This window comes from Gracilinanus agilis, chromosome 2 (genome assembly GCF_016433145.1).
Source record: "Gracilinanus agilis isolate LMUSP501 chromosome 2, AgileGrace, whole genome shotgun sequence".
Taxonomy (NCBI): Eukaryota; Metazoa; Chordata; class Mammalia; order Didelphimorphia; family Didelphidae; genus Gracilinanus; species Gracilinanus agilis.
Genome location: NC_058131.1, coordinates 64575180 through 64600027, shown reverse-complemented (window position 1 = coordinate 64600027; position 24848 = coordinate 64575180). Strand labels below are relative to the sequence as shown.

Genomic DNA, 24848 nt, shown 5'->3' with positions numbered 1-24848 from the left:
ATCCTCCTCCTCCTCCTCCAGCTGGCTGCCCCAGCTTCGCAGCCAGATCTTAGGTTTGTGGGCAATCTCCTGGCTGGGCCTGAGCCTGACCATGTAGGTGCCCCAGGGCTCCCCTAGCCAGTACTCACGCTGGCACTCTCCTAGCCACCTGCCCTCTCTCGGAAAAAAAAAGAGACTTATTTCCTTTTCCCAGTCCAATGTCCGTTCCTGGTGATGGCCCTTTCTGAGCCCCTCTGATCTGGCAGGCTCTGACCTCAGCCTGGATCAGAGGCAACTCTTCAGAGAAGCCAGGAGTCACCACGAGGTCCTTACACCCTGGCCTCCACACAGCACCAGGACCATGTCTCCTAGCATTGTAGAGAGGACTCTCCCCATTGCCTCAGAGAGATAAGGTTCAGAGATTCAGAAGGAAGATCCTTCACTTTAAAATCCAAACTTGTCCTGACAGGCTAGTGCTGAATTTTCCCAGTGTGCCTCCGCCCTGGGATGTCTGGGAAATTATCACCAAGAGTGGCTCAGAGAAGAGAGAAAGTGTACCCTCCACCCTCCCTTCACTGTAGAGGTGGGGGACTGTTGGTGTGGCACATTGTATTTATGACTGGCTGGGCTGATGGGATAGTTGGTTTTGCTGAAGTACTTTCCCCTTTCTTCCCTGTTTACTCTCTGTTACAAAGCAGTGGGACTGGGGAGAGGGAGAATGTTTTTGGAATGAAAGTGAAAGAAAAACAAACCAAACATATCAATAAAAGTTTTTTTGTCTTTTTAAAGAACTTTGGATGAAAAAAAGGACTAAAATTTTTTTTAATTTAAATCCTTATCTCCTATCTTAGAATAGAGACGTAGTATTGGTTCCAAGGCAGAAGAGCAGTAAGGATTAGGACCATGTTGGCAAACCTGTGGTACACTGCTAGAAGGTTCTACTCTCTTCCCCCTCTCCACCGCACCTGAGGACATTTTTCACATCACCCACACACACACCTAGCAGCCCAATGGAAGCACTTCCTCCCTCCCCTATCTGAGATAAGGGGGCAGTCACATGTGGCATGAGGGTGCAGTTTGGGTACCCAGTCTCTAAAAGGTTCGCCATCACTGGGTTAGGCAATGTGGTCAAGTGACTTACCCAGAGTCACATAGCTAAGAAGTGTCTGAGGCCAGATTTGAACCTAGAACCTCCTACCTCTGGACCTGACTCTCAGTCCACTGAGCCACCCAGTTGTCCCCTGTCCCATTCAGTTTTAACATTTTATGTAGTTGTTTAGTCATTTTCAGTTGTGTCTGACTCTTCATGACCCCATTTGGCGGTTTCCTTGGCAAAGATGCTGAAGTGATTTGCCATTTCCTTCTCCAGCTCATTTTTTTCTTTTACCAATTACATAAAATAACAAATTCTCCAGCTCATTTTACAGATGAGAAAACTGAGGCCAACAGGATAAAGTGACTTGCCCAGGCTCACACAGCTAGGAAGTATGAGGTCAGATTTGAACTCAGGTCTCCCTGACTCCAAATCCAGTGCTTTATCTACCGTGCCACATAGAAGCTCCAGCCTTTCTAATAATCTAACATTCTTTGTTCTTGATCCCATCCAACTCTGACATTCCCTTGCTTTAACATCCCTTCCAATGCCAACGTCATGTTGCTCTGATTTCGATGACCACAGTTCCCTGACTTGACATGGGTCCATCCCACACTGGGGACCTCGAGTTCTCAGACCCAAGCGAGCAGAAGCCTCCTGCTGTCATTGTTTGATTTTCCTGAAAGGTTGGCCCCACTTCTAACGCCTTGTTTTGTTTCAGACATTTACCGGTAATTTTGTCTACTCAGTTCGGTCCGTGCTTCCAGAAAACACCGTGGAAATGATCCTGAAGAAAATAGGTTATGTTGCCATAACAGCCACCGAATTTTCACTTGTCAGAAAGATAAATGAGGGGGAAGCAATGCAGACTGCATTTGAAATCTTCCTCACCAGAGTCGAATGTGAAACCATCCTTGAGATGTCTCCTGGGTCAGGTGCCAGGGAGGAGGCGGGCACCCTTCTCCAAGGTGCCCAGCCGCCTAGGCCTCCAGAATGCCAGAAAGACATGGAGGCTCATCCCGGCCAGGTCTCCAAGAGCCCGGACAGGGGGGAGATGGAAAATGGGCTTTCCAGCCTGAGAAATGCACAGAACCGAGCAGACAGAGGCCAGTTTGAAAGGCCATGGAATGGGAGGACAGACGACGGTCATCATTTGAAGTCAGACCTAAGTCTGCCCAGGGGAGCATCTCCCACAGATGTTCTGGCCCGTGAGCAGGAAGTGGTCCAAGATGTTAGCAAGTGTTCGGACAGTGAGGAGTTCCTGAACTGCTACAGGGACATCTTCATTGGCCAGGTGCCCATTTTCCCCAAGGACCTTCCTCCGGGGAGCAGCCGGAGGAAGTCCCAGTCCCAAGGCGCTTTTGCTGCCCGAGGCGTCTTGGTCTCCAGCAAAGCTCTTGTGTCCAGAGTCGCCTCTGTTCCGCCCCCCCTGGCATCTAGTGGCCCCCAGGCCCTAACGGTTTTTACAGATCCGACATCTGACGACATTAGGATCCCTGGCCCACACGTAAGGCCGAGGCCAGCAGCAGTAGCTGATGGAGGAGTCCTCAGCTGTCCTGCTAGCCCAGCCCATCCAGACGCAGCTCCAGAGTCCCAACCTCCCAACATGGCGCTCGCTCTCTGTGACAATGCTCCCTGGGGAGACGACTGGTCCAGCGACGACGAGCTTGATGACCTTTCCTCGTCCTTCAGCAGACTCCAGATTAAAGCTCACAGTACCGAGAGCCTCGAATATCCCACTGAAGAGACCTTGAAGGTCAACCATGGTCAGGATGCTGGAAGCCCCAACCATTCTGAGGGAGGATGCCGGTGTCGTGACGTAACTAGTAAAATGCGTGCCAGCCCCCAGCCGTCCTCAGAACTGGTGTGTGGCCCCCAGGACAGCGGCTCTTGTGAAAGCAGGAGGCAGCAGCTGCTTTGGGGGACTGGTCCATCCTTCCGGCACGTCCGGGAGCCTCCAAATAGTACCTACATTCCTCCCAGAAGTCTGGAAGAACTGCGTCCCAATATTGCCATCAGCGCACACCATCGGGTGGACGCCTGATGGCTGGCTTAAACCCTCTGGGCAACGAGGCTTTGTCTCTGTCGGGAAAGAGAACCAACGTTTCTGGAAATACAGGTTAGGCGAAGCATTTCTGCTCCCTGCTTGATTTTCTGAATAGGGCAGGTCCAAGGGCTCTAGACTGAGGAAGAGCGAAGTAAGGAGGACGGAAGCAGCGCGTCCTTCCCATTCCCCATTCACGTTCTGTCACACGGCCATTCCGTCTTCCTCGTGCGAGAGCCTGGGCTCCATCATCAGGCAAGAAGACGGGAAAGCAGCCGTCTGGAAGAGTACAAAGAATTCAGGACCCAGAGTCAAAAGACCCAAGTTCAGATCCCAGCCCTGCCATTCCCTGTGGCCTGAGGCAAATCTCAGTCTACCTCTGGACCTCAGTTTCCTCAGCTACATGCAAAACCAGAATATCAGACTGAGGCTCATTCCAATTTTGATACTTTCTGTTTTAACACTGGGAGGCTCAGTGGGTAGAGAGCTGAGCCTAGAGATGGGAAGTCCTGGGTTCAAATCTGATCTCAAACCCTTCCTAGCTGGGTGACCCTGGGCAATTCACTTAACACCCCATTGCCTACCTCTTACCACTCTTCTGCCTTAAAACCAATACACAGGGGGCAGCTAAGTGGCTCAGTGGATTGAGAGCCAGGCCCAGAGATGGGAGGTCCTAGGTTCAAATCTGGCCTCAGAAACTTCCTAGCTGTGTGACCCTAGGCAAGTCACTTAACCCCCATTGTCTAGCCCAGTGGTTCCCAAACTTTTTTGGCCTACCACCCCCTTTCCAGAAAAAATATTACTTAGCACCCCCTATCACATACTATCACCGCCCCCTTACAGTTATTCACTGCCCCCAAATGCACCTGTGGCCGTCACTGCTCCCCTGGATCGCTGCAGCACCCACCAGGGGGCAACGGCGCCCACTTTGGGAATCACTGGTCTAGCCCTTACCACACTTCTGCTTTAGAATCATTACACAGTATTGATTCCAAGACAGACGGCAAGGGTTTAAAAAAGTAAAACCTAATAAACAATATTGATTCTTAGATGGAAGGTCAGGGTTTTAAAAAAAGAATTCTGTGTTCTAAGTTCTCTTCAGAGCGATGTTCTGTGTTGTCATTCTATGTTCTGAGATCTGTTCTAGGTCTGACGTTCTGTGTTTTATCATTTTACATCCTAAAGCTCCTTCCAGTTCTAAAGTATCTTTTAGTTAAGGTAAGAAGGAGAGTGACAGAAGTGAGAGAGATGACAGATTTCTCAGATAATCCAGACACGTTTCACCACCATAATGGGACAATGGGAGTGGGTTACCCCAGAAAGGCCTGGGAATGGAACACTCTGGAAAACTTGGCTGTCATGGACCAGCCGTGCAGCTGTAGGAAGATCATCCTATTTCCCTAAGCTCTGCTCCTCTCCCATCCCAGAAGGGAGCTTGGCATTATCGTAGACCCTTCATGACCCCGGCTCACTGTCTGCCCCTCTCTTCCCCTGACCTGTTGTTGTTCAGTCATCTTAGTTGTGTCCGACTCTTCATGACCCCATTTGGGGTTTTCTTGGCAAAGACCCTGGAGTGCTTTGTCATTTCCTTCTCCAGCTCATTTATAGATGAGGAAACTGAGGTAAAAAATGACTTCTCCAGGGTCACACAGCTAGTAAGTGTCTAAGACTGAGTTTGAACTGACTCCAACCAAGCCCAGTGCCTTATCCACTACACCAAATGGTTATCCCAATGTGTGAACAGGACTAGAAAAACGTTAGGGAGCTGGTATTATTGTGGACCCTCCATGACTCTTGCTTAATTTCTGCTCCTCTATTCCCCACCTGGAGAAGGGATGATTCCTCTGCCATCTCTAAGCAACAAGAAACCCTGACTTCAAAGTCAAACAATTGGTTTGGAGCCTGGCTTCTTAACCAGCAACTATGGACATCACTTTCCTTCCTGTGCCTCAGTTTCCTCAAATTTAAAATCAGGGAGTTGTAAATGGCAACTTACATCCCTTACAGTTCTAAGAGTCTTTGGTCCTGTGAATTCTGTTGCCTAGTCCAAGACCAGTGTTGGTGTTAGTTAGCACAAGCGCCCCAAGATCAGTGGGTTTTTAATGTGGCATCATCACTCTTATTTTTTTAAAACCTTTACCTTCCACCTTAGAATCAATACTATGTATTGACTCCAAGGCAGAAGAGTGGTAAGGGCTAGGCAATGGGGGTTAAGTGACTTGCCCAGGGTCACACAGCTAGGAAGTTTCTGAGGTCAGATTTGTACTCAGGAGCTCCTGTCTCTAGACCTGATTCTCAATCCACTGAACTACCCAGCTGCCATCACTCTTAAGACTGGTCCCCCTAGGATCTAGACTCCCAGTGGCTGGAATTTTGTCTTTAAGTTCTTATCTCCTGGTGCCTGAACCCTGAACCTTCACACTGCAGGTCTAGACCTCCTGGCATCTTCCATTTAACTACAATATCAGCTGCCTATCACTTAGCTTTTGTTGTCATTCAGCCATCTTCAGTTGTATCTGAGTCTTTGTGACTCCGTTTGGAGTTTTCTTGGCAAAGATACTGGTTTGCCATTTCCTTCTCCAACTCATTTTAGAGATGGGGAAACTGAGGCAAACAAGGTGAAGTGATTTGCCCAGGGTCACACAGCTAGTGTCTGGCCAGATTTGAACTCGGGGTCTTCCTAACTCCGTTTACTTCATTACCCAGCTTCCTCAGTGCCTCAATCCTTCCCTGGCTGCCCCTGTTGACATCATGGATCCTAGATTCTGCTCCTACATCAGGATCCAGGGCTAGAGTTCCATTCTTCTCCCTACAATCGATGGGCAGATTAGTCTAGAAGTTCAAAATCTCATGCATTTGTCTTCCTGATCTTGAATCTGCTTTCTAAACTCGCTTTGCCACGTGGCCATCCCTAGATTAACAGCTGCTTCTTTGGGAGCTCCTCCACCAACTCTAGCCCCTGCCTGAGCTACACATTTCCTCCGTGCCTTGTTCTGGCTTTCTCTAGGCCAGCTCAGCCCATCCCTGGGGTCTAGTTTGGGCAATTAATATCATTTTCTAAGAAATAAGAAGAGAGCAGAGCCAATGGCTCTGTCAAGAACACCCCACAGGGTTCAGGAGAATTCTGCTCTGGGAGAGGAGAGGTGGCAACTGCTGGACGAGCCAAACTGCCATGGCCACCGCCAAGTCCTTTCAGATCCCAGTGGGGTGAGCCCAGGTCCCTGGGCCCAAGAGCTCTGGTACTAGTAATGAGTCCATCGCCACCTCAGGATCACCAGCTCCAGCTCCAGCTCCATCCCCGAAGCCACCGTGCACCCTTATGGAGAAATGCCCTAGCTACTGATCTGGAAAGGAAAACTCAGACCACCAAAGTCCTTGGCACAGTCAAATGATTCAACATGCTACAGGGCACAGTGGATAGAGAGCCAGGCCCAGAGATAGATGCTAGGTCCTGAGTTCAAATCTGCCCTCAGACACTTCCTCGCTGTGTGACTCTGGGTAAGTCACTTGGCCCCAATTGCCACACCCTGACTGTTCTTCTGCCTAAGAATCAATATTTAGTACTGAGTCTAAGACAGAAGATAAGGATTTAATAGGGGAAAAGCAAATCTGGTCTATCAGTGGAAAGAACACCATCAATGTATCATTATCTCCTTTGTTCCTGTGCCCACATGGTCTTTCCACCTGATTGGCAGCCGAAATCTTCCCTAAGTGTTATGTCCCCACTAGAATGTAAGCTGTTCGAGGGCAGGCAGGGACTGGATTGCTATTTTCCTCTGCATTCCCAGCATTTGGCCCAATGCTTGGGCACACAGTAAGCACCAGAAATGCTTTTACATCCATTCATTCACAAACCTACTGTGTGGCCTTAGACAAGTCACATCTCCCTTTTGGGGGCTGGAGTTTCCTTTCATAAAATGGGGCAGTTAAATCAGAATCCAGTTCTGTTACCGATCCTAAGCAGCTCTTGATTCAGAAATATCCCAAAATATGTTGGTCAATTGACCTCATCTAGTTAAACCAAGGAATTTGTATTCGTGCTGGGTCTACTTGTCTTTTAAAAGGGGGATGGGGAGGAGAGAGCTGCTGGGGCACTGTGCCAGGCATTGTGCTAAGCCCCTTCCAATTATTCTCTTGTTTGATCCTCATAACCACTGTGGGAGGTAAGGGCTCATTTTTCAGATGAGTGAAACTGAGGCAGAGGTCAAGTGACTTGCCCAGGGTCACACAGGCTAGTATCTGAGGTAGGATTTTAACTCAGGTCTTTCTGACTAGGTCCAGCTCTAAAATCAATTGTGACACCTAGTTCCTTGTCCTTTGTGAGCTTCTCTGCAGACTAGGAAATCAAGAACAGCTGTAATAGTCATGATAATAGTAGCATTTAAATAGCACTTCAAAGCTTAAAGAGAACTTTATAAATATGATCTCATTTGATCTTCACAACAATTTTGATTGGGGGGAAGGAGTATTTGCTGTTATTCCCATTTTACAGATGGGGAAACTGGGGCAGAGGTTAAGTGATTTGCTCACAGTTACACAGCTAGTGAGTGTCTAAGACAGGGTTTGAATGCAGGTTTTCCTGACTCTATTTCTAGTGTTATAGTCATTGAGAAGAGTCTTTGGTCCAGGGCTCTAGCAAAGTTTTCTAATCATTTTTAAAAACCCCGACCTTCTACTCTAGTCCATTCTAAGTATCAGTTCCAAGGCAGAAGAGCTGTAAGTACTAGGCACTGGGGGTTAAATGACTTGCCCAGGGTCACACAACTAGGGAGTATCAGAGACCACATTTGAACCTAGGTCCTCCCGACTCCAAGCATGGCACTCTGTCCACTGAGTCCCCTAGCTGCCACTAATAATAACTTTTTAGGAGGGTCCAGTCCTGTGATTTCACTGTGAAATCACAGGACTGGACCCTCCATTCAATACAGAACGATTGCCCTGCCTCCATGTGGCATCCAGGGTCTCCCAGTTAGTATGGACCAGAGGCAGCATAGACTGTGTTCGAGGAGGCTCTCTCTCCATGCTGCCTCTCATTCTAACGGCTGACATTTTAGTGGTGCTTTATGGGCTACATACCAACATCATCTTACTGAATCCTCATGAGGGTGCTGGGATCCAATTACCAGAATAAAAAATGCTACAACTGACTGTCTATAAAGCTCCACCTGCTCATCCTGACTTTATTTTCTTTTTTCTGCCCTTTCTTAAGCAGGTTAAAATTTTTAAAAGGACGTTCCCAAAGAATGACAACAGTTTGGCCAAGATAAACTTTTTTAAACCTTTTTACCTTCCGTCTTGGAGTCAATACTGTGCATTGGCTCCAAGGCAGAAGAGTGGTAAGGGCTAGGCAATGGGGGTCAAGTGACTTGCCCAGGGTCACACAGCTGGGAAGTGTCTGAGGACAGATTTAAACCTAAGACCTCCCGTCTCTAGGCCTGGCTCTCAATCCACTGAGCTACCCAGCCTCCCCTGCAAGATACTCTTGACTACACTTCCAGTTATAGAAGTTAGAATCACAAAATAGCATGGGAAGCAGCTTCCATGAGTTAGGAAAAGACCTGGAGTGGAGGGACTTAGGTGACACAGTGGCTAGAGATCCAGGTATGGAGTCGGGGGGTGGGGGTGGGGGGAGCCCAGGTTCAAATCTGGCCTCAGATACTTCCCAGCTGTGTGGCCTTGGGCAAGTCGCTTTACCTCAGTGGTCTAACCTCTGCTGCTCTTCTGCCTTTGAAATGATATTGAGACAGAAGGTAAGGGTTTAAGGGGAAAAAAGGAAAAAAGATTCCCTTAATAAATAGATAGATAAATAGATAAATAAATGAATGAACAAATAAATAAATAAATTGGAATTCCCCTGGTGTCTGGGAAGTCCTAAAGACCTAAGATCCCAGATGCTTTAAGGTAATGTGTTCTCATGGGAAAGTCACCATTTCTCTGAGCTTTGTTTCTTCATCTGTAAAATGGAAGCAATTCTGTAATACTTATTTTATTATATCATGTTTTATAGGTCAAATAAGAGTGTATATAGAGGATTTCAAGAACCTTATGCTGCTATAGCAATGTCAGCTTCTAGGGGGTTCATAGACTGAGAAGTTATCAGGTCCAACTTCTTTATTCTCCTGACAAGAAAAACAAAGCCCTGTAAGGCTAAGGTCTCACAGGTGTCCTTTGGCAAAGCCAAGATTTGAACCTGGACCCCAAGACTTTAAATCTAGCACTATGCTAGCTGTAGGAGACTAAGCTTAGTATAAAGGCTGTTATGGGTCCAGTTAAAAAAGAAATATGATCTACTCTCCAGCATTTTAACATATGAGTTCATTACCTTTTCCCCAGTAGCTTCCTATCTTCCCATTACATGAAAAAAAAAATGACAATCGTAATTTGCACTTGCACGGCACTATATCCTTCATTTCCTTTTGTCCTCCCAATCACGTCAGGTACACAGTAGGACAATTCTCATCCCCTCTTTAAAGATAAGGCTGTAACATAGAAAATGACTTTCCCAAGGTCTGACAACTGAGAAGTGGCAAAGCCAGATTCTGGTGGCAGGTAAATGGTTTTTCCTCTGTGACCCCAATGCCTCTCACATGGAGATGAAATCTTAAGTGTTTTATTGTAACTTGTTTCCTATTCCCTTAACAGAAGAGTGCAGTACAATATAGCCTGGAGAAGGGCAAACTCAAGAGGCATGAGAATTGCCTTCAAGTATCTGAGAGCCTGTCATGTGGAACAGGGATTCTCTAGTTGGCCCCAGAGACAGATCTAGGAACAAGAAGTGGATGTTTCAGAGAAGCAGGTTTAAGCTCGAGGTCAGGAGAAAATTCCTAACGAGGAGAGCTGGCCAAAAGTGGAATGGGCTGCCTGGGAGATAGCAGGTTCCCCCTCACTCGAGATCGTCCAAAAGAAAAGAGAATTTATTTTTTCAGGTATGGACTAAACTAGATGGATCTCCACGATCTCCTCCAATTCTGAAGCTATGATTCTCAAAATTCGACCTTCAAAGGGTCATGGCCCACACCCTTCATTTTACAGGGGCCTGGAGAGAGAAGTGACTTTTCTAAAGTTAGAAAGTGAGCTAGTGATAGGGTCAAAGCTCCTGATTTTTAGCCCAATTCTCTTTCCAGTATCATCCCCTTAATATGGAGGAAAAAACCAAAACATTTGAACAAGCTTGAAATCATCTAAAAGTAGTGGAATAGTGTAAGTGGAATGCAAATTGAAAGAACCTTGAGGTTTCACTTCACACTCTGCAAACTGGCAAGGGGGACAAAAGGCAGGAAGAAAGGTACACTAATACATTGTTGGTGGCGCTATAAATCAGTACAATCATTTTAGGAAACAATTTGGAATTATGCAAATAAAGTGACTAAAATGTCCATGCCCTTTGATCCAGAGATTCCTTTGCTAGATTATGTTCTAGGGAAGACATCGATCTAAGAAGAAAGTCCCTTTATACACCAAAATATTTATAGCAACACTTTTTATAAGAATTGGAAACAATGTAGATGCCCATTGATTGGAGAATGACTAAACAAATTGTGGCACATGAATGTTAAAGAATATGACTGTTATGAGAAATGACTGATGTGATTACAAAGAAACATGGAAAGACTTCATGAACTAAAGCAGAATGAAGTAAGCAGAGACGAGAAAAAATATACAAAAATGGTTACAATAATATAGTGAATGTTGCAAAATTACAAATAAGCACAACTCAAAGAACAGATATGAAAAGACACTCCTGATTAACCTGCCTATTTGCAAATATGGGAGGTCTACATTGCACATATTTTCAGAGGTTTTTTATTGTATTGATTAGTTATGCTGAATTTTTTTCCTCTTTTATTTTCTTTTAAAAATGCTATTTTGGGGGNTATGAAAAGACACTCCTGATTAACCTGCCTATTTGCAAATATGGGAGTTCTACATTGCACATATTTTCAGAGGTTTTTTATTGTATTGATTAGTTATGCTGAATTTTTTTCCTCTTTTCTTTTAAAAATGCTATTTTGGGGGCAGCTGGGTAGCTCAGTGGAGTGAGAGTCAGGCCTAGAGACAGGAGGTCCTAGGTTCAAACCCGGCCTCAGCCACTTCCCAGCTGTGTGACCCTGGGCAAGTCACTTGACCCCCATTGCCCACCCTTACCAATCTTCCACCTGTGAGACAATACACCGAAGTACAAGGGTTTAAAAAAAAAATTAAAAAATAAAAAAATAATGCTATTTTGGGGGCAGTTAGATGGCTCAATGGATTGAGAGCCAGGCCCAGAGATGGGAGGTCTGGAGTTCAAATCTGGCCCCAGATATTTCCTAGCTGTATGGCTCTGGGCCATTCACTTAACCCCCATTACCACTCTTCTGTCTTGGAATCAATACACAGTTTTAATTCTAAGATGGAAGGTAAGGTTTTGTTTTGGGATTTTTTTAATGTTATTTGTTATACAGAAGAACTAACTGTCTTGGTGGTTGGATAGGGTGTCAAAGGGAGTTTCTAGAAATTATAATGATGTAAAAAAACCTATTAATAAACTTATTTTTTTAATCAAAGCAATGGAACTGGAATTCTTTAGAGACCATGAGACCTTCCAGCATTGCCCTCAAGATTAAAGTAGGTCCTCAAAAAGGGCAAGATAATCCAAGAGAGTGGAATAAGCCTCTATCTATCTTGCTCTTAAACTACCTAAATGCCAAGAGAAATTTCCCACAAAATGAAAACTACCACATTTGAATACCATAGAAAAGTTGCAATGCCGCCACAGATCCTTAGTACTAGAAAGGTCCTTAAGTCACTTGGTCCAATCGCCTGTCTGCTGGATGGAGACAGTGACCTCAGCCTCAAATGGCATGTCGACCTGAAGTATGCAGCCATTTCTATTTGCCATCATGCTAAGTCTTTGTCTCTTCACTGAGGATCCTTAAATCAATTCCATATTCATCTGAGCCAAGGGCCAAAGGGCTTCTTAGGATGCCTTCGAGCATGGTGGGGTAAAAGCAGTCCAATGGGGCAGCCCTGTGGATTTAAGATCCCTGCTTCACGATGTCCCAGATGGTCATCTCTTCTCTCCTTGTACACTACCAGTAAGAAAGGGTGCCACTTGGAAGAATGAAGCTATCATGCTCATAAAAGCCATTTGATATCATACCAATGCAAGAAAGATGCATCTCAAACCAGACTCAAGTGGCAGTTAAAACTAGCAAGTAATAGCATTAGTGTTTTATGATGCCAAACACAGCATTGACTTGTTTAAAAAAAAAAGAAAAGAAAAAGCCAATAATTGTTTATTTCCCTCAATCAGTTGGCAAACAAATTACCGAACAATAATGACCCTTGGCTCCATTCATTCCCCGGCTTTCTCTCCATAAATACAAGCCCCCATTCCCACCCTCCCAACAAAAGGCTGGACAATCAAGGGATGAATTGTCAGGGGAATTTCACTCCACCAGCCCAGCTTAGCTATTCCTAGGTCATCAAAAAGCAAAATAAGGATTAAGTTAAATTAAATCATTAAAATGAGGATTTGGGATAATAAAAGTGCCAAAATTGAAAGTCAACTATTAAACTTCCTACAGTTGAACAGCACAGTAGAAAAGAAGTCGTCCAAGTCTTGAGTAGCAGCGTTGTGACCATATATACTTGCGGGGACTGCATGAACTTAACTGCATGATGAATGACATTCAACTTCACGTATGATTAATTGGTCCAAATCTGCCAGCAGAGCTCCTATCAGTAGTCATTTAAATGGCCTACTGCTTGGGAGATGCTAGGTGATTTTTGGGGGGAGGCTAAAAATCTCAGTGGGCCACCTCCCAAAATCAGGTGGGCAACGTCACCCACAGGCATCATGCTAGACGCTCGGGTAATAGAGGACCACCACGATAATACATACATGTATACAAAAATGTGTACATAGGTACTGAGTATGTCAAAGTAGAAATATATACACACAGGTACACCCTTCACAAGCTCCCATATGTTACAGAGTGTTCTTTGCATGGGCGTAGAGATACCCATGCACACACTTAATTTCAATTAGATGTGATAGAAAATTCGCTTCAGTGACGTTATTTCTCACAGCTACATTGACACACCCTGACAGGCCCTACTATAATCACACAGATTTTTCTCAGTTCTATAAATGATGCTTCAAATCCCCTCCAGTTAATATTTGGTCCCGGTTTTGCTCATAGAATTCCAACATTGTCTGCACGTCCTGGTCTGCCTCAATCACCTAGAAAAGAACCAAAAAGAAATTAGTGGGTGAAATTCATTTCTATAATTAGCCAGGAGGACCCTCCTGTGAGAGAGGAAGATGTTAATTGTTTCTTTACCGATGAGACTTGAGGACGAGAAGGGGCAAAATCCATCCTAGCACACCGGTGGGATCCCAAAAGGACAGAGTGGTAAAAAAGGACCTTTAAGACCATCTCCTTTAATCCTTGTGTTTTACAGATAGTGTTATAACATCACACTGTGAGCAGGGACTGTCTATTGCCTGTTCTTGTATGCCCAGCACTTAGCACAATGCCTGACGCGTAGTATAGATGCTTAGTAACTGTTTACTGACTTAATGACTAACAGAACATCCCCCAACCCTGGGTCAATTTTCTGCCCTCTCTTAGGCACACTCACTAGTTCTAGAGCAGCAGTTGTGGTTTTTTTCTGAGTCACGGATACTGTGTCTGTCCTTCACAGCCCAGTGAAGCTGATAAACCCATTCCCAGAATCGCGTTTTCAAATGCATAAAATAAAATGCATAGGATTACAAAGGAAACCCATTATATTGAAAGTTAGCAAATTTTTTTTCAAATAAACTTTTTTAAAAAAACAAGTCCATAGACCCCAGATTAAAAACTTCTGCTCCAGAGTCAAATATTGTAGCACCTCACTTACCCAGAAATCACTTTATCAACCTTATCCATACAGAATATAGAGCCAAGAAAGCTTAATCAGATGTCTCTGAGACTACAAGTTAAATTCATTCGCTAAACTTACAGAGGAGCACCTTAGGTCCTTACCCCATCTACTGACTTGTTTTACATAGGACTCTTTAACAAGTTAGGGTGGCGGCAGCCAGGCAGCTCAGTGGACAGAGTACCGAGTCTAGAGACAGGAGGTCCTGGGCTTAGATCTGGCCTCAGACACTTCCTAGCTGTGTGACCCTGAGCCCAGGGGCCTTTATGGACTCAAATCATGACTCTATGGACACATCGTTTCCTTGAAATACTAGATAAGCATATCATTATTATTTTTCTTCAATGGATGCAAAAGTATCACCATTTTAGCTCTCTCTCCCTCCTGCCAACACACAAAAAGTAATAGTAGCAGCAGCAGGAATAAAGAGTAGGATGCATTATATAGAGCTTTAAGGGCAGTTAGGTGGCAAAGAGCACTGGGCTTGGAGTCAGAAAGACTCATCTTTATGAGTTCAAATACAGCCTTAAGCACTTACTAGCTGTGAGACCCTGGCCAAGTCACATCACCCTGTTTGCCTCTGTTTCTTCATCTGTAATACAAGCTAGAGAAGGAAATGGCAAACCACTCCAGGATCTTTACCAAGAAAACCCCAAGTGGAAACAGAGACCTAAAGAGGTTAAATACTTTGCCCAAGGACACACAGCAATGGGGCCAAGATTCAAACACAAGCCCTCTGATCCCAAATCCAGGTGTTTTGCGATCCCAAAAAGAACTGTAGAAATGTCAACTGTGGGGGCAGCTGGGTGGCTCAGTGGATTGAGAGCCAGGCCTAGAGAAAGGAGGTCCTAGGTTCAAATCTGGTCTCAGACACTTCCTAGCTATGGGACCTTGGGCAAGTCACTTAATGCCAATTGCCTAACAGAGAAAGAGAGAGAACAAACTTGCTCCCTAAACTGAAAGCTGAATGGAGTCCTATTTAGAACCAGATGATGCTAGCTCCTCTTGTAAACTAACTTCAGAGATCCTGCAACTCCCCGACACCCACCATCACCCCCACCAGATGAATGGTGCCTCATTCTAACTCACAGCTTGGTGAGCATCCTTCTGGAAAGCCCCAAGACATCCTGCTGTTCTTGGGAGAGCTGGAGTAAACATACTTACGAGAACAGGAGAGGGCACTCTGAAGAGGGTTTGCTTAATGAGCCACTCCTCGTACAGCTGGTGGATGGCTTCCAAATATTCCTGTAAAGTCATTCAAACACACAAAGCTAAAGTGAGGCTTGACATGAGCAAAATCTATGCTGTATAAAAACACGGAGGTGGGAGATGAAGTCTGGCTGCAGCCAGAACGCATGAAGGGATCAGATGAGATTCCACTCTGTAAACATAAAGCACTATATAAATGCAAGCTACATTTATTATGCACTGTATGACATTACAGCCATCTGATCCATCAAGCTAGCTATTTTTCCACCAAACATCCTGCTCTCATCTCATTAGCATGAACTTCTGCCTCGCTAGCTGGAGCAATTCAATTTCAAGCCAAAATGACATGAGACGCCCATCTGTCTTGCTGCTTTGCCTCTTACCTCTCCAGTAGCGAATGGTGGCCTGCCTGGCCCCTCTCCTCTCCCAGGAGACCAGTGATTGTCTATAGCCAGATCACCCCCAACCTTTCAGTCCTTCCTGCCAACAAAACAGTCACCTTCACGGGAATTCTCACAAGAGGGAGAGAAGGAAGCCCTCCTGAATTCCATGGAATCTCAGACTCACTTGGCAGCAGTGGGCAATTTCATAACAAGGATCTTGGAATGTGACCATGACAAGAAGGGCCTGTACAATCATTATTTCTGTTGTTTATACAACTAATTATTTTCCTAATGTTGAACCATCCTTTCATCCCTGGAGTGAATCCAACTGGGTTACAGCAAATAATTCAGGGGCCATACTGCTGAAGTCTTTTTATTAGGATATTAATTTGAAATTTTACATCAGCAGCAAAGATACTAGAAGTCTCAGAGTTGGATGGAACCTGGAATCTGGGCTAATTGTCTGCCCAATGCCTGAATCTCCTCCCGAGCAACCCCTCTCTTCTCTAAACCTGTTTCCTCATCCAGAAAACAGGGATAACACTACTCTGTACCCTCATTGTTGTAGTGGGGAAATGCTTTGTGAACCATAAAGTCTCAATTTTCTAATCATTAGCTGACATAATAACAAATGCCTTTTCATTCATTCATAACAGCCAGCTTTTACATAGTGTGTTAAGGGTTGCAAAGTACTTAACATAAGTCTTCTCATTTGATTCTCACAACCCCATGATGTAGGTGATATGACTATTCCCATTTTACAAATGAGAAAACTGAGGAAGAAAGAGGTGAAGTGACTTGGCCAGGGTCACACCTGAAGCAAGATTCAAACTCAGGTCTTCCTGAGGCAGATAGAGCTTTAAGTTATTTGCCCAAGTACGGATAGATGTAAATTCTAGAAAGTCCAAGTCCAGGGCTCTAACCACTGAGGCACCTCTTCATTCATTCAAGAGTAACTGGGATCCAAGACAATCCTCAAGGACTCAATGATGAAAAATGCCATTCACCTCCAAAGAAAGAACTGATGGAGTCTAAATGCAGAATGAAACACACTATATTTCACTTTCTTCCCTTTTTTTTTGTTTGCATTCTCTTCCATATAATGACTCATATGGAAGAATGTTTTACATGATTGCACATGTAAAATCTATATCAGATTGCTTACCATCTCAGGGAGGGGGAAAGGAGGATAGGAAGAGAGAATTTGAAACTCAAAATTTTTTTAAAAAGGAAATATTAAGATTTGTTTTTACATGTCATTGGAAAATATATATATGTATTTTTTAAAGAGTAATTGCCTTCTTTCTCAAGCTAATTTTCAGTAACATTAACTGATCTTCCAGAGAGAGCTGATAAATCCTGGCTTTTCAGAAACACAAGTGGAAAGAACCTTTGGCTAAAAAGATACGTGCTATAAACCTTATTTATAATGTGATCATCATCAGGATGATAATACATGATAAATACATTCAGCTATTCCTGCATATTGAATCTGTGTTGGTGTCTTACTCTCCTTGTACCCCCAGGAGCTCCAGAAGGGCAGGGACCATATCTCAGAAACACCCTGAACCTCCCCTAGCACTGAGCATGGGTCTCTGCATACAGCAGAGGTCTAATAAACATTTGCTGTTGTGTTGAACACTAATAGTGAGAGCTTCCCCTTCAAAGATGGACTGCTTCCCTCTGAGGAGTTCTGCAGGTGCAGGGGAAATTCAGGGTTGGCTGGAGGCAGTGACACTGGTTTAGAAAAGCCAACGTTCTTTTATATCAAGTTCCTATTTCATAGTTAGCGGGAATTGTAGGGAGAAGACAAATTAATTTACTAGTTACTAGGCACCTTCAGTGTGCAGAGCACCATGCTGGAAAATACAATGGAAAATACTGTGCTAGGTCAGACATGGTTCCTGGAATCTAGAGGGAGGTCTGCAGGAAGAAAGAATTGCACAAATGTGTAATATACTAACTTTACAATCAATACAGAGCAAAGCAGATTTTAATAAAGATATAAGCCCAAAGGAAATAAGGATGGAAGGGAGAACCAGAGCCCTCTTCCTCAAAATGATGTGGGTTCTCAGCCTAGGTGAGGAGTAAGGAGGCACCTATTGTGTGCAAAGCACCCTACTAAGCACTGGGGGGGGAGATACAAAGTTTAGATAAGGCATGGAAGCAGCAAGAGATAAGGCTTGAAAAGCAAGATGACAGCCCAGATTGTGGAAGACCTTGAATGCCAGGAAGAAGAAAAGCTTTCACAGGTCCAATAACAAACCGGATAGCTATTGTCAGAGGACCAGCCTCACTTTGTCTGGATTCATTATCCCAAGACTAGTCACTTAGTGATGAATTTTTCTCTAGCCATAGCAATAGACTATCTATTAAAGCAAGCAGGAGTAGTAATCTTCATCAGTGCATGGAGTAACCTGTGCATCAAACTCTCAGATCCTTGAACTGCTGGAGTGGAAGAGGGAAAGGAAGAAGGTCAGCAAAGGCACAAATAATAAGGCTGGAGGAAAGAAGGTAGAGCCACAGTTAGGAAGGATCCAGAGACTTGACTCAATACAGAAAAGATTTCCTTACCAATGGAATGATTTTTTCTTCCTCTCTGCACCTCAGCTTCAATCTCTCATAACAAGCCTCAGGAGATGTCTGGAGATAAACTGCCATTAGGAAACAATATTTGAATGTACAATCACAGGGTAAAGTTTATAACATAGTTATTAATAAGCTGCCTTTGACTTCTGTATAAAAAAGCTGATTGTTGTTTAGTCAATTTTCAGTCATATCCAACTCTCTGTGACCCCATTTGGGGTTTTCTTGGCAAAGATACTGGACTGGTTTGCCATTTCCTTCTCTAGTTCATTTGGCAGATAAACTGAGGCCCACAAAGTTAAGTGACTTGCCCAGGGTCATCCAGTTAGAGTCTGAGGCTGTATTTGGTCTCCCTGATCCAGCCTCATCACTCTAATTACTCTGCCACCCAGTTGATTAGTGAATGGCAAAAGGCTAAAAAAGGGTACTGGCATAATCATCACTAAAAGCTACTATTTTATGAGGGTTGGCTTCTTCCATAAACTAATAAGAAGTAGCATTTATATGGCACTTTAAGGTTTGCAAAGTACTTTGCAAATATCTCATTTGAGTCTCTAAATAATTCTCTGTAGGAGAGAGGTGTTATTATTTCCATTTTATAGACGAGGAAACTGAGGCAGATAGAGCTTTTAAATTACTTGCCCAAGGCCCCACAACTAGTAAACATGGATAGATATAAATTCATGCTTATTCAGCTAGGTCCTAATCAGTGTAAATCCTCTGAAGTGGTTCTGTGTATTTGTAACAACTGAAATTCTCAAGAGGGAGTATTTCTTCATTTTAAGGTAATTTACTAATCGACTGCTCAAGACAATCTAAAATGGCCACTAGACTCCCTCCACAATCCTAACGGGAATTCCTCTGGCACATGTCTTATGTGTCCCTTGAGATTTCTTTACTCAGCCCTTCCTTTGGACAACTCCCATTGACAAATAGCCTCTGAGGAGGTAGCCCTAGAGACCCCAAATCCTCCCCCATCATCTCATCATAGGAAGAGGTCTTAAGGACACCAACATGCCCCTTCCTCCCTGCCACATGGCTGGATCACTGCAGAACAAAATGGCAGATAGATCTTGCTGACTTCATTACCTAAAATTGACTTCATTTCCTGAAAATTGAAAAATAAATAAGCAGGGGACAACTAGGTAGCTCAATGGATTGATAGCCAGGCCTAGAGCCAGGAGGTCCTGGGTTCAAATCTAGCCTTCCTAGCTGTGTGAGATGCTGGGCAAGTCACTTAATCCCCATTGCATAGCCCTCACTGCTCTTCTGCCTTGGAACCAATACACAATATTGATTCTAATACAAAAGATAAATTTTTTAATAATAAAAATAAATAAGAAGCAGGTCTCTACTCTGCCTCAGAAAAAATGTACTGATTCCTAAGAGCAAATTACTCTAGCTTAGAAGCTGATTGATCTTCAAAATCCAAGATTCAAGAAAGGTTTCACATAAAAATCATTACAATTTAATATTAATTTTCCATATTTGAATACCCCTATCTCTAAAGTTCTAATGTTCCCACATAGGTAACCACATACCCTCTGCTCAGTCCACCTTCCTCCCACCAAATTGTGAGATGTTAAGTATTGCTGGAGAAATTCATGCTCTCTAGCCCCAGTTAGGACCCTCATCTACCCTTTTATCCTTCTCCAATTAACTTTCTATCCTTATTAGCCCAATCCTTAGAAATTTTACCCACTCTCCTCAATACCCCAACTCCCTTTTCATTCTCCTCCCTCTCAACAGATGATCTTACTTAGAAAGAAAGAGGCTATCCACAGCATGAATGAGTTTTTTCAATTCTCCTTCTCCAAGACCATAGGTTCTTAGGATCTAGGGCCAGATGAGATCACTTGGTTCAAGCCCCTCACTTTTACAGTGTTGGAAAGTGAGGCCCAATTAAGGGTAAGTGGTCCAAAGATACATAGAGAGAAAGCAGCAAAGCCAGGATTATAATGGGCCACTGACTCCAGATTCAGTGTTACTTTTTCTCTACTAATTCTAAGTTCTTCCATTAGATGGTGTGCTCCTTGAGGGGAGGGGTTGTCCTTTGCCTCTCCTTATACCCCCAGCATTCAGCACAATGCCTGGCACCCAGGAGGCTATTTCTAAATGCTATCTGCCCTCCAGCCACCACCTCCCTCCAAGAGTTACATGGCGAGAAAAGGATTTAAAGCAATAAAGATTTACCTTACAGTAACCACAGGTGAGGAAGATACACCTCTTACCTATTAAATCAACTGAAACATCAATGTTCTTCACAATCCAGTCAAACCACTCAGATAAGACCACATAATCCACTTCAGGCATCTTGCCACTGAAATGAGAAGCAACCATCACTGCTATCTTTCACTCCATAGTACAACATTGATACAACACTCCATTGTATGAAAAACAATTGGGATGTGCCTCTGGCCATTTCCCAGCTTTCTGCCTTTGCATCAGCCATGGATTCCTTCATGCCAGGAATGCCTTTTCTCCTCTCTCTACCTTGGAGAAACCTTTGCCTCCTTCAAAACTCAATTCAAACACCACCTCCATGAGGACTTCCCCAATTTCCCTCCCAGTTACTGCCTCCCCTTCAATTTACCTAGCACTTGTTTTGCATATGTCTCATAACCAATCCCTTTGCCTCAAGCTTCTCCCTACTCAAATCCATTCTCCACACATTGCCAAAGTGATTTTTTTTTAACCTTATCTTCTTAGAATCAAAGGCAGAAGAGTGCTAAGAGCTAGGCAATGTCTGGGGGGGGGGGGAGGGTGGAAGTGACTTGCCACGGGTCACATAGCTAGGAGAAAGTGATTTTTTTTAAGCTTTGGTCTAACCCTGGTCATTCCCCTCCTCAAAGATCTTGATGCCTCACTATTATCACTTTCTGAATCAAATATGAAATCCATTGTTTGGCATTTAAAGTTCTTTACAACCTGGCCTCTTTCTACCTTTATAGTTTATACTTTCCTCTCCTCCATAAACTCTATGATCTGGTGACATTGGCCTAATTCTCTTCCTCATACACAGCACTCCATCTCCCCCTTTGTGTCCTTTCATTAGCTGGCTCCCATGCCTGGAATGGGGGCCCTCCTCATCTCCACCTCTGTGTTTCTCTGGCTTATTTCAAGATTCAGTTCAAATCCCACTTTTGGCAGAAGGTCTTTCCCAGTCCCTGCAGCTGGTAGTGCCTTCCCCTCTGAGATTCTCCTCCGTTTCCTTTGTACAAATCCTACGGGTAGTCAGTTATTTATATGTTATCTCCCCACTTAGACTGTGAGTTCCCTAAGAGCAAGAACAACTTTTGGCTTTCCTTGTATCCCCGGCTTAGCACAGTGCCTGGCGCAGAGTAAATGCTTAATAGTTTCTTGTCAACTAACAGAATATCAGAAAATAGAACTACAAGATGTCAAAACTAAAAGAGACCTTTGAATATAGCATGTCAGACTTAGAAAGGGCCTTAGAACATAAAATATCAGAACATAAAATCACAGAATGTCAAAACTGAAAGGGATCTTAGAAAATGAATGGGAGAACAAGGAGGGATCAAAGAAGTCAGAATGTTAGGATGGAGAACAAAACACAGAATGGCAGAGCTAGATGAGACTTTACAACAAAAGACATTAAAACACAGAGTGCAGAATGTCAGAGCTAAAGAGAACCTTAGAGGTTATGTAACCTAGCCCCACCCTTCATTTTCTGACAAGAAAAAAAGCCCTGGGAGGTGGATGACTTCCCTGTTGTTGCAAAGCTTTGAAATGGGACATCCAGATCTTCTGGTTCCTATGAATCAAAGGTCAATACTATGGTGATTAGCAGCACTTGGAGTCTTAAAAGAATTTCCCTAATCATTTGATCTCAGAATGCTTTTCCCCAAAGCAAGGACAGTAATGGAGGAGAAAAACAAAACAAAACAAAAAAACAAAAAGCAAAAAGCAAAAATCACTGGTGGACCATGCATGCCATCTTGTGGTTGCTGACAAATCATTGTTTTCCTGCAACTGGAGTTGACCGAAAGGGAATCTAGTAACTAGAAGGTTTAAGTCAAACTAAATTTATGTCACATTAGTTTGCACTTAAGACTCCATTCTCTCCAAACAGGAAAAAATTCTGAGGAGATACAAACCCCCTCCAAATTAGAAGAACTATTTTCTTAAGTCTTAGTCCTTCTGTATCCAAAACTGCCTCCAAAAACTGAACATCAGAGGCAATATTTCCAATATTATTATGATTAAATATAAATTACAACTGACTCAAGAGTCTCCATGTTATGATAGGTTTCTGCCTGTCAGATACTGAATAGGTAACCAGCCAGTCAACATTAAGAAATACAAAAATAATGTACAACGTAGTCCCTGGTGATGGCAATTTTTATCTTGCTACTGGACTGTGATGGCTCTGGAAGAAAGAGCAAGGCTGATGACTTGGTGTAACTCTGCCTCATGTATCCAATTCATACATGAGTCAAGGCATCACCCTATGATGTCATGATGTCTTCAAGGATGAAGGGCAAACAATATTGTCCCTACTCTCAAGGAGCTTACCATCTACCAGGAGGATCTGGAATGCAATTAATTATATGAATTTAGAGAATATGAATATAGAGAATATGAAAGTAGCAAGGCAGAAATCCAAAACAAAAGGTTCTAGGAAAAAATCTGAGGGAAAGGGGATCGATTTCTAGCAGAGAGGAATCAAAAAAGCTTCATGGAGGAGGGGACATCTGAGTTGGACGTTAGTATCATATAATAGAGAGGGGGGCTCATAGATCATCTAGCTATAAGATCACAGACTTAGGAGTACAAGTTTAGAGCTGGAAAGGGTCCTTAGATGCCCTCTAGTCCAACCTCCTCATTTTACAGATAAAGAAATAGAGTACCAATGAGCTTTGGTGATTTGTCTAAGGTAGCAATCCTATTGAATATGGTAAAATTTTCAGATTATCAATTCATTCCTTTTCTTTAGGCTTTCCATGTCTGCCATTCACAGACAACTAAAAATGGTATTGAACCTAAGATAATTCATTATTTTCTTAAAGTTTTGGTATTTTTTAAACTTACCTTCTGTCTTTGAATCAATACTGTGTATTGGTTCCACGGCAGAAGGATAGTAAGAGCTGGGCAAAAATGGGGATCAAGTGACTTGGCCAAGGTCACCCAGCTAGGGAGTGTCTGAGAACGGATTTGAACCCAGGACTTCCTGTCTCTAGAAGCTTTGGTATTTTTGAGTGGCAGTCAGGGGCATTTAAAAGTGTGACCTTATCCAATGCAATTTCTGGATTATATACTGAGGTTCCTTTGTTTCCTTCTGATTTGGGGAACCTCATATGTACTCCTCTAAGATCATGGCTCATTTGCTAATGGTTAGGATTTCTAGTCTAAAATAATGTATGCAATAACCCACATATGTTTTTATAGTAACTGGCTTTTTTCTATTTTTATGAGCTTGATTAATAAATGACAGTACAATCTGTAAGAGGGAGTGAAATCTATTGAAGGCCTTGGTACTACCCAAAGATTGGTTATGCATGTCACTCAATGAAAAGAGCAGTGGCTTTGGATTCAGAGGACCTGAATTTTAATCTCTGTTCTACAATTTAGAAGCCATGTGACCATGGGCAAAACAGTTCCACCTCTCTGAACCTCAGTTTACCTATTTGCAAAATGAGGTGGTTGGACTAGATGATTTCTAAGGTTCTTTGCCCATATGTTGTCTGGGTAAACATGGGAAAGTAACTTTATTTAGGCTTCCGTTTCCTCATCTACTTGGCACCAAAGCCTATTTGTGAATAGACATTATAGGAAGGCAGACTGGGACTCAGACAATCAAGAATTTTGAGTTGAAAGAAACTTCAGAAGCCATCTAGTCCAAACTGCTCCTGGAACAAACCACCACCCCTATCTTCTGGGATGTACCTGACAAGTGGTTATCTATTGTTTAAAGTAAGATGGAAATCATCCTGTGTCCAGAAAGCTCTCTTTTTGGAACAATTCATAACTGTGAAGAAGTTTTTCCTGATATCAAGTCTAAAATTTCTTAACTAACTTCCACTCAGTCCTCCTAGTAAAGACTTCTGGGGCCAAAAAGATCAAGACTAATCTTTCCTCCCTGGGATGGATTTTTAAAGTCTTTAATGCTGGCCTTCTTGGTGTCTTCCCTTCCTGAGGCTTAATCTGAAAAGGAAGTTCCCATCAACTAGAGATATTCAACAACAGAATAGACTGTTGACTGCTGGAGGAAGACCGTGAGATCTGTCACTTCAGTAAAAATTTCAAGTAGAAAGGAGGCATCTGCTCAGCAAAGATGGCACAGAAGGGGCTCTGGCTCCAGGCTTGGGGTTGGACTCAATGACCCCTGAGGGACTTTACAAACTGAAGACTCTATGATCAAAGTGGAATACTTACCTGCTTTCAGTATTGCTCTATCTCTTCAACAAGACTAGATTAATAAAATGTTGGAGGGGGTGTGGGAAAATTGAGACCTTGATACATTGCTGTATGAATTGTAATCTGATCCCACCCTTCTGGAGAGCAATTTGAAACTATGCTCAAAGGACTCTATGTGCAAACTCCTTTGATCCATCAATACCATTACTAGATCTGTACACCAAAGAGACTTTAAAAAAAGGAGAGGGAGAACCTATTTGTACAA

The 24848-nt window shown here is 43.4% G+C and overlaps 1 protein-coding gene across 1 annotated transcript in view; it reads right to left on the bottom strand.

The window, feature by feature from the left end:
• Positions 1-12376: 12376 nt before the first annotated feature.
• Positions 12377-24848, bottom strand: part of TK2 (thymidine kinase 2) — a 44384-nt gene continuing 31912 nt past the window's right edge. The window contains exons 7-10 of the mRNA XM_044660607.1: positions 20437-20525; positions 18194-18273; positions 15192-15272; positions 12377-13344 (exon numbers count right to left, since the gene is read on the bottom strand). Of these exons, the coding sequence (XP_044516542.1) occupies positions 13246-13344; positions 15192-15272; positions 18194-18273; positions 20437-20525 (349 nt within the window). The 3' untranslated portion in view covers positions 12377-13245. The remainder of the gene's footprint in view (positions 13345-15191; positions 15273-18193; positions 18274-20436; positions 20526-24848) is intronic.